Source organism: Tiliqua scincoides, chromosome 4, assembly GCF_035046505.1.
Source record: "Tiliqua scincoides isolate rTilSci1 chromosome 4, rTilSci1.hap2, whole genome shotgun sequence".
Lineage (NCBI taxonomy): Eukaryota > Metazoa > Chordata > Lepidosauria > Squamata > Scincidae > Tiliqua > Tiliqua scincoides.
In genome coordinates this window covers 167568090-167577751 of record NC_089824.1, presented here as the reverse complement: position 1 = coordinate 167577751, position 9662 = coordinate 167568090, and the positions used below count along the sequence as shown (strand labels likewise).

The 9662-nt window shown below is 46.7% G+C and overlaps 1 protein-coding gene across 1 annotated transcript; it reads left to right on the top strand.

Annotated features, from left to right (window-relative positions):
* Positions 1 to 262: 262 nt before the first annotated feature.
* On the top strand, positions 263 to 9150 carry LOC136647835 (glutathione S-transferase Mu 1-like). Its single transcript, XM_066623637.1, has 8 exons — positions 263 to 357; positions 2287 to 2362; positions 4430 to 4494; positions 4736 to 4817; positions 5068 to 5168; positions 6648 to 6743; positions 6824 to 6934; positions 8908 to 9150. Exons 1-8 carry the CDS (start codon positions 322 to 324, stop codon positions 9001 to 9003), a joined length of 663 nt encoding a protein of 220 aa, XP_066479734.1. The 5' UTR covers positions 263 to 321; the 3' UTR covers positions 9004 to 9150.
* The last annotated feature ends 512 nt before the right edge of the window (positions 9151 to 9662 follow it).

The following is a 9662-nucleotide window of genomic DNA, read 5'->3' as shown; positions in this document are numbered from 1 at the left end:
TAAGAAGGAAGTCCCATCACAGTCAGTGGTCACTTACTTCTGACTGGACATGCCTAGGCTTGATCTCTCAGACTGCAATCCTATCCACACTTCCTGGGAGTAAGCTCCATTGACCACAATGGGACTTACTTCTGAGTAGACATGCATGGCTGGGGCTCTGATACGAGGAAGGACTGCCAGGACCGTCGGCGGCGCTGCGCCTTTAAGACTTCCAGTGAAATCTACGCCCCCCAGCAGGGGCTGGCGAAGTCCGTCCCCCGAGGCTGCTGCGAGTGAGACGGGCGGGGAGCGCGGAGAAGCGGAGCACCTGCTGCGGGCACCATGAGCGCGGTTCTGGGCTACTGGGACATCCGAGGGGTGAGTGCTGCGCCGAGGGGCGCACGGGGCTGGAGGCTGTGCCTCCCCCGGTGCCTTGTGGCGAAGCCTTGCCGGGAGTTCGCCCCTGGGTTTTCCGCGGGGGCTACGGCTGCGGGGCGGCCTGGTGGCCTTTCCCGGGGGTCCTCGATCAGCCCGAGGCTGCGGGAGTGAAGCGCAACGCGAGGCAGGACTTTGGAAGCGCCTCGGAGGCAGAGACTGGCAGGAGCCTCTCCAGGGCTTCCCTGGCTGGGCAAGCGGGTGGCCGAGGGTCTCCTGGAGGCGCGCACGCCCAGCCACCGGCCCTGCTCCGCGCTCCCCAGGGACGTGTTCCAGCCCAACCCGCGGGGCTCTCCCTGCACCGCGGATCGCAGCCTTGGACGTGGAGCTGGCTCAGCTGTCTGCGGGCGAAAGCCCACTCCGGGCCCTGCGTGCGTCCCCTCTGGCGAGAACTGCTCGCCTGCCAAAGGCCCTTCGGTCCCAGTGCGGGCTGACCAGATGCCAAGGCGGGCAGAGTGCCTCTGCCTTCAGCCATCGGGCAGAAGTTTGGCAGCTTGTCAAACCCTTCCCTCTTGAGCTGCACCTGCCCACATGCATAGGCACTCTGTGGTCTCTGAGCCCCATGATGGCACCTCTCCCTGCTTGCTGGCTCTAAGGCAGCCTTTGCCCTGTCTGGTTCTGCTGGAGGCCGCCTGATTTCTGTGCCTACCTTGCAGCACTGTCGCTTGCTTTCGGGAGGTGGGCTGGTTCTTTTGGATCTGTGTCCTACCCCCTGCAAAGCTGTCTCTCCTGCTGCTGCTCCTAGATTTGCGCTTGGAGGCTGCAAGCCCATGCATGCATTATGTGGGTGTAAACCCCACTGAGCACAATAGAAGTTGATCTTGCACATGCTTACTTGGAACCACACTATAAAAGGTGTTTAACTGAACATAACACTAATTAGGCCTTTAACTGTGAGTGCAGAGAAAATGGTGCGTCTTAGAAGTTTGGACAGTTAACCTGAGAATAACAAGCCAGCATGGGTCCCACAAAACTTGTTTTGAAAGTCCTAGTTCTGCTATGCCTTTGGAATTTTATTTCTGCAGTACTACTGTGATCTCTTGATACTGGAAAGCAGCATGTACTGCAGTGATAGTAGTTGATATCACAGCTATGAAGCCAGAGAGGTTTTCCTTTGTTTCAACACTCACTTCAGTGTTAAGCATTGACACAGTCCTAAGACATTGTAAATTTGCAATTGATTTTGATGTCTCAGATGTCAATGATGTGAAGACTTTGCTGTGAATTTCACAGGCAAGGAAATGGCATGGATTTTTTTTTTTAGAACTTCTGACCAGCGAGATTTGTAGCTGTGAGTTCAGTTGTAACACTCCTGTTTGTGGAAGGAGAAGCACAGTTTCTTGAGGCTTGTGCTCTGACTCTTCTTTGAAAGGGGAACCATTTTATAAGTGGTCACTAGGGAAGTCTTGCAAGGGGTCATCTGAAGGTTAATGGTTTTTTTGTTTGTTTGTTTGGGCATGCTTCATATTTGACAACTTGGTTGACAACCTTCAGTCTCGAAAGACTATGGTATAAGCCTACAGCACCCGGTATTCCCAGGCAGTCTCCCGTCCAAGTACTAACCTGCTTAGCTTCCGAGATCAGACGAGATCGGGCATGTGCAGGGTAACAGTTGCTGCCACTTGCCCTTTTATCATCTCCGAGTTCAGTTACAAGACTCTGCTTGCTAGGTTTATTTGTTTTAATTCGTGTATAATGCCTGCTACGTATTGGGTGGATGAATGATTAGGGGCTGTGGAAGTCTCAGAGGAGCATTTCGATGTTCTGTGCTGTCCATACCCCCCACCCCATTGATTTCCTTTCTCTTGCTGTTGGCTCCCTTGGGGCTGACTTTTTTCCCAGGGCTAATCTTCCTTTCTTTCTTCTTTACAGCTTGCTCATAGCATCCGGCTGTTACTGGAATATACAGGAACACCTTATGAAGATAAATATTACAGTTGTGGTGAAGGTATTGTTAACATACTTCAGTAGTAAAGTCCCTGTGTTTGGGTTTTTTTTTTTTTGTGCTTATAAGTTGCTGATATATGCAAAATGGTCCAGTAGTGCATAGAATACCTCTAATCAAGGTTGCCTAAGCATGCATGGGCTGAGAGAGCTTTTCTAACCTGCGCTTCTTTTATTTCACTTATTTATAACAGGGGTGTTAAACATAAAGCTCATGGGCTAGATGCAGCCACCAGAAGCTCTTTATTCAGCCCTTGGGCTCTCTCTGCACCACCCAGCTGCTTTCAGCTGCTGAGCTAGCTGAGGTGTCACTGCTGAAAGGGCAATCCCTGTGATACTTGGGCTCTCCCATATCTTGAAAATATGGTCAAGAATTGTGTATTTTTTTCTTCTGTCATTTGCATCTAATGAGTTCTTGAGGGAAAAAGTGCTTATTTCCTCACTTCCTGTTTCATGATGTCATTTCCAACCCTCAGCAGGCATCATGAATGCTGTTCAGCCTGCTATATGAAATGAGTTTGACACCCCTAATTTAGATTGTCTAGAGCTGCTCTAGGAGTCTATATTTTGTACTCATAGACCTTACAGCTATGTTAAACTTGGTACCAAACTTTGTTGCCTCTGGAGTAGTGTTTGGTTCCCGGAAGTTGCCTTCCATTTGGTTTTTGGCAGCTTTCTGCTCCCATAACAGTCCCTTCACCATATCCCATGTTTCTATATTCTCCTGACACTCAAGAATGGTTGTGGGTGGCAAACTTGGAGCTGCCTTAAGGAAGCAGGTAAAAGGGCACATACTGGTGTCTTTGTTCCTTTGCTACTTAATATACAACGCTTTGGAAGATTTGTAAAGTTGCAGGGGAGTATTAACTGGGCTATAATACACGTATCTCTTTATTCTAGGAAAATGTATAACTTTGAAAGATAATTAAGTATTTCTGATGTGAAGCAAATGAATTCACTGCCCAAACTCTGAGGCTGTGGGGTTACAGCTTCCATGATGTACTTTATGTGAAGTGTTGTCAACTGGCCACCACAGTTTGGTCTGTGCATGCACCTGTTTGCTGTACAGTGTGATGCTGATGAGAGAGGAATATCATCAAGGGGGAATCCCTGGGGGATATCTTCAAGGTTGATCGACACATGCCCAGTGAAGAAGCAAAGGCAGCTTCTATGGGGATGTACCTAAGGCAGCCTTCTAGTTTAGAGCTCCTGGTAGTTCTAAGCTAAGTTTTGGGCATGGCTGGTTAGTACAATAGCCATGGCACAACACCTTTTAGGGGTAAGTGCAGAATAATAATCAACAGGAACAGTGTTTGGTTTGTGTCTTATCAAGGACTGCAACATCCCCAGGTACTCCCTTTGCCTCCTTTGGCTGTCTGACCAGTAATCAGCTCCTGCTACTCTTGTGGGGACAATTCCCTCTGATCAGAGAGTGAAGATTTCTCTAGCCAGTTTTGTGATGTATTTTCCATCTGAATAAAGGAATGGCATAGGTTAGTCCATCTAGAGGCTTTGTTGCTGAAGTGGACAGCTGTCACAGAGCCTTGTTTGTTATACCCTGTTCTTCAGTCAAAATTGGCTACCAAATCAGCTTGTAACAGTTAAAATGCTGCACACAGGTGGCATGGATAGAACAGCAGTCTTGTCTGGCTCCTGACAATGGCCAGGATATGGTATGATATGGCCATGGTTTATGATGTCAGATCTTTTATTATAAATTATAATTCATAATAAACCTTATAAATTATAAAGCTTTATAATAAAAGGTTTTAAGACCTTTAATTATAAATTGTTTTGAATATGTTGGAAAAGCAGTATCTACATATTTAAATAAGGTTTCAGGTTAGCACAGGTTAGCATGTGTAGCACAATCAAACCACATTTTGTCAAAAGAAAATCTTGTTAAACACAATGGGCCTTAGTCCATAAGACTGCAGCATTGTGTATGTTGTAGTGATGGGATTTTTTTGATTCTTTTTTAAATATGTGATTGCCTTAATGGAGAATAAATTGCGATTGAACTTATTTCCATGCATGGTGTTAAACATTTCTTCTTTCTCCTCCTTCCCAGCTCCTGACTATGACAAGAGCCAGTGGATCAATGAAAAAGAGAAGCTGGGGCTGGACTTCCCTAATGTATGTAGCAGTGTTTTTCACCCCCTCTCCCCATATGGTGGTTGGGGAAATGACCTTGCTCAGGTTACTTGTGAGTTTGGGGGTATTTGACAGGGGAAGAGGCTCCTTTTGAGTATTCATTTGTAGGGTATGAGGTGAAGTGACTGAAGAACAGTTGTGAATGGATAGAAAGGGGCATTGGCAGAGAGCTGGAAGTACAAGGATTTGGCCTTCAGCTGGTTGCTTTCTGCTTACTTTCTAGCTTCCTTATTTAATTGATGGCAAGAACAAGCTTACTCAGAGTAATGCTATTCTCCGGTACATTGCACGCAAGCACAAGCTGTGTGAGTATTCCCAAGTTCTTCTGGGGCCTGGATATTACTTGGCTCATCTTTTTCTCTGCCCAGAGTTCCTGATGTGATGGGAAGGACCAGGGCTCTGTTGTAGATCACATCTTGCGTGCAGGAGGCCTCGGGTATCACTGAGAAAGTCCCTGCCTGAAACCTTGGACAGTTGCTTTTAGTCAGTATAGGTGATCCTGGCCTAGATGAACCAATGATCTGACTCGGCATAAAGCAGCTTCCTGTGTTCCAGGTGGAGAAACGGAGGAAGAAAAGATCAGAGTGGACATGCTGGAGAATCAGGTGATGGATTTCCGTATGGGCCTCGGGATGGTCTGCTACAATCCTGATTTTGTGAGTTCACCTGCCTCCTTGGATGAAATTACCGTCTTTTCATCTCCTGTCAAATTGAGCTAGTGAGAGCTGGGCTGGGGTGGTCCAGTGTTGCAAAATGCAGTAAGTACAGTTGCTGCCAGTATACTGGTGTTTCCTATAGCAAACACAAAATGTGGATGGCATGTATGCATCTTTTCAACACCTGGTTTGGATGGGGGGGGGGTATTCAAATGATTAAAAAAAGTGTCCTCATTCCTGTGTGTTGGGAAATACCAGTGTAGATATAACAACCAAGCATGCTTTGTGAAATGAGGAACTGGCTACAGGATATGTGGGACGTGTTTCCTGTGCATGCTGCCACGGTAGTGACTAGTTTTGTGGGTAAAGAGACCTCTTTTGACAGAACATAAGAACATAAGAACATAAGAACAGCCCCACTGGATCAGGCCATAGGCCCATCTAGTCCAGCTTCCTGTATCTCACAGCGGCCCACCAAATGCCCCAGGGAGCACACCAGATAACAAGAGACCTCATCCTGGTGCTCTCCCCTACATCTGGCATTCTGACTTAACCCATTCCTAAAATCAGGAGGTTGCGCATACACATCATGGCTTGTACCCCATAATGGATTTTTCCTCCAGAAACTCATCCAATCCACTTTTAAAGGCGTCTAGGCTAGACGCCAGCACCACATCCTGTGGCAAGGAGTTCCACAGACCGACCACACGCTGAGTAAAGAAATATTTTCTTTTGTCTGTCCTAACCCGCCCAACACTCAATTTTAGTGGATGTCCCCTGGTTCTGGTATTATGTGAGAGTGTAAAGAGCATCTCCCTATCCACTCTGTCCATCCCCTGCATAATTTTGTATGTCTCAATCATGTCCCCCCTCAAGCGTCTCTTTTCTAGGCTGAAGAGGCCCAAACGCCGTAGCCTTTCCTCATAAGGAAGGTGCCCCAGCCCCGTAATCAGCTTAGTCGCTCTCTTTTGCACCTTCTCCATTTCCACTATGTCTTTTTGAGATGCGGCGACCAGAACTGGACACAATACTCCAGGTGTGGCCTTACCATCGATTTGTACAACGGCATTATAATATTAGCCGTTTTGTTCTCAATACCCTTCCTAATGATCCCAAGCATAGAATTGGCCTTCTTCACTGCCGCCGCACATTGGGTCGACACTTTCATCGACCTGTCCACCACCACCCCAAGATCTCTCTCCTGATCTGTCACAGACAGCTCAGAACCCATCAGCCTATATCTAAAGTTTTGATTTAGATACAGAAGAATACTGTTCTGGGTGAAGCCTGGTAACTTCTTGTCTGAATAGCCAATAGCTGTTCCTTGAAGGAACCTGTTTGTTCCACTGCCCTATTGCTACTGTCTGGAGGCATCTTGGCGATTGCAGCTCTTGCATTGACAGCACTGAGCCTCAAGTTTCTGTTGGGTTTTAGCCTTGATCGTCCTCAAATGTCCTTCTCTCCCTCCCTGACTTGCAGGAGAAACTGAAACCTGGGTACCTGGAGCAGCTGCCAGGGAAGCTGAAACTGTTTTCACAGTTCTTGGGGGAGAGAAAGTGGTTTGCTGGAGACAAGGTACATGCATAGCTGTGTGCAAGCATCTGAGGGCTGGCTTGACTCTTGTAGTTGTTTATCCTCATTTAATCTCTTTCCAGATCACATTTGTGGACTTCCTTGTGTATGATGTCCTCGACCAAAACCGCATGTTTGAACCCAAGTGCCTTGATGAGTTCAAGAACCTCCAGGACTTCCTTGCTCGCTTTGAGGTTAGTCTCGCCTTTCTGTGACAAGCTTGTTTGCAGCTCTTTTGTATGTATCTTGTGTCCTGGTTCATTAGTTCTTGGCAAGAAGCCCCATAACTTCTAAATGAGCCACCCATACTGGCACTGTCAAGAATACGAGGGGCATTGTCTCTATCTTGGCATATAATGGGTCAAGGACAGGCTTCTGAATGCCACATTCAGCTTTTGTGCATTGTAGGAGTAACTTCATTCACTGCTTATTTTAATGTTCCTGCTGGCAGTGCATGGATTTGCAAACTTTAGTAACGGTGCTGAAATCTTGACTGGTGTTTGTAGGTGTAGGGATTTGTGGGACAGAGGAAGGCTTAATTGTAGTGTTGGTGCACACAGAGGCATCACTGTGGTTTGCATCACCCGGTGTGGGAGGCCAGCGTGTCACCCCCATGATGGACCTCCTCCCATGCAGTAGGTGGGGTAACAATCCATGTAGCGGGTGTGGTGACGTACCATTGTCCCACCCCTACTGGTTTTTTGGCCATAACTTTCAGTAGGATAGAGATATTTCAAAGCAGTTTGCTTCATTGCATTCTGCTGTAAACTGCACACCAAATGATATTATTCCTGAAAACGATGATTTTAGCCATTTTTGGACACTAGTGGTGTCGGCCCCCCGAGGGTATCGCCTTACTAACACCTTTATGGTTCCATACTATGTCATAGTATCTCATTGGCTCTCTCACCGGTCCGTTTGGAATTATGGAAATGTACTTTTTAGTTAGTTGCCGTTTTTTGTTCTGGTTTTTGGCCTGAGCTTTTGATAGAATGGAGATATTTCACTCTGAGTTTTTTACATTGCGTTCTGCTGTACATTACACGTCAAATGGTATATAACATGATGGTATTCCTACAAACTGCAATTTTAGTGACTTTGGTCACTAGCGGTGTCACCCCAATGCTTGTCACGTGGTGTGGGCTGCACCGCCCTAGCAACGCCACTGGGCCCACACCTTTGCCCCATGCCAATTGGCAGATGTGACGGCTGCCTCTTGTCATCCGATGAGGCCAGGAAGCTTCTCTGGCACAGTCTTGTGTTGCCAGCATGACCGGTGACATGTTGCCTGGTTGGGTTGTTTGGGGTTTTGTGGATGCCAGTTCTTGGAGCCCTTTCCAGAACAGTGTGGCTGGGAAGTGTCTTGCTCAGCAGGTGAAGACTTTAGCTATTTTCAGAACGTTTCCTATAAGGATAAGCTCGCATGTGAGTCACTGAACCACTTTAAGGACACCTGTGAAGCAGGCTCCTGGCTGGGGCCAAACCCAAAAAGCAATCTGTCAGTGAAAGTCTGAACTAAAATCAGTTCTTGAAAGAGGAGCCATGGGCTTAGAGCAGGGGTGCCCAAACCCCAGCCCTGGGGCCACTTGCGGCCCTCGAGAGACTCCCAATCTGGCCCTCATGGAGCCCACAGTCTCTAATGAGCCTTTGGCCCTCTGGAGACTTGCTGGAGCCCGCACTGGCCTGATGCAACTGATCTTAGTGTGATGGCCAACTGTGTGACCTCTCACATGAGCTGGGGGACAAGGGGACCCGCCTCTGCTTGGTGTTTCACGTCTATGATGCTGCAGCAGCAAAGGAAAGGCTGGTCTTGCTTTGTGCAAGGCCTTTTATAGGCCTTGAGCTATTGCAAGACCTTCATCCATTCATATAAGTTCCATTTCTAATATCTTCGTTTATGTAAATTTTTTCAAATTTGAAAAGTAAATTCTTTTTTTCCCTGGCCCCCAACACAGTGTCAGAGAGATTATGTGGCCCTCCTGCTGTAAAGTTTGGACACCCCTGGCTTAGAGGATTTGTAATTTGACAAAAGCAGAACTGGCCGGTTCAAACCTGCTAAGGAGGATTGGCAGTTTTCCTATAGCTGTTCTTAGATTGTGACTTACGGAAACAGATTTTTCTTTCTCACTCTCACTCCTCCAAAATACTTCCTTTTTTGTGTCCTCAGGCTCTGGAGAAGATTGCTGCCTACATGCGTTCCAACCGTTTTATGAAGACTCCTATTAATAACAGGATGGCTAAATGGGGTAATAAGAAAGAATAGTGGAACGGATCCCTGTTGCTGCTGGATATTTGTTGTGGTTGCCTTAGCTGAATTTGTTTTCTAGCCTCAGTACTCTTTTTCTGTAGAAAGGCAACTTAGCTTGCATTTTTCTTGAATGCTATAGTTAATAAAAAATTCTGGAATTATGTTGGCAGTGGTGCTGTGCTGAATGTTCCATCATCTCCTTGCTGGCTGGCTAATGCCACGAGTGCCATCTTTATGTTCCTCTTAAAGCAGGAGTGGTTGTATCACTCTGGATGAAGAGGTGATGTCATAGGATGTTTATGGGTGTGTTGCTCATGGTCTTCTGCCACTATGAGGACCACTGGGATTTTTAGATGAAGAAATTTCAAGAGGCAAGCTTCCTAGGCAACCCCTGATTACTTATCAAAAACAAATGACCCTGATTAAACAAGGTAGATTTTCAGCAGTGCTTGGAAACCCAAGATTCTCTCTATTGGAAAACTACTTTCTTCAGCATAGTAATGACATACTTGAACATGACACATAACATGGAGAAAATGTTTCAAGCCACAGCTAACTCAGTGTGTCAAAGCATAGATGAGGTTGGAGGAGTAGTGCTTATCTCTTTTATGACACTTGTTTAAATAATGTGTGGTATATGTAGCTGTCTTTATACCAGATCAATCCATTGGCTC

Coding starts and splice junctions, on each gene's coding strand:
- LOC136647835 (XM_066623637.1), top strand. CDS start 322: ATGAGCGCGGTTCTGGGCTACTGGGACATCCGAGGG. Junction 4,818..5,067: donor TGCACGCAAGCACAAGCTGT/GTGAGTATTCCC, acceptor CCTGTGTTCCAG/GTGGAGAAACGGAGGAAGAA. Junction 6,744..6,823: donor AGTGGTTTGCTGGAGACAAG/GTACATGCATAG, acceptor ATCTCTTTCCAG/ATCACATTTGTGGACTTCCT.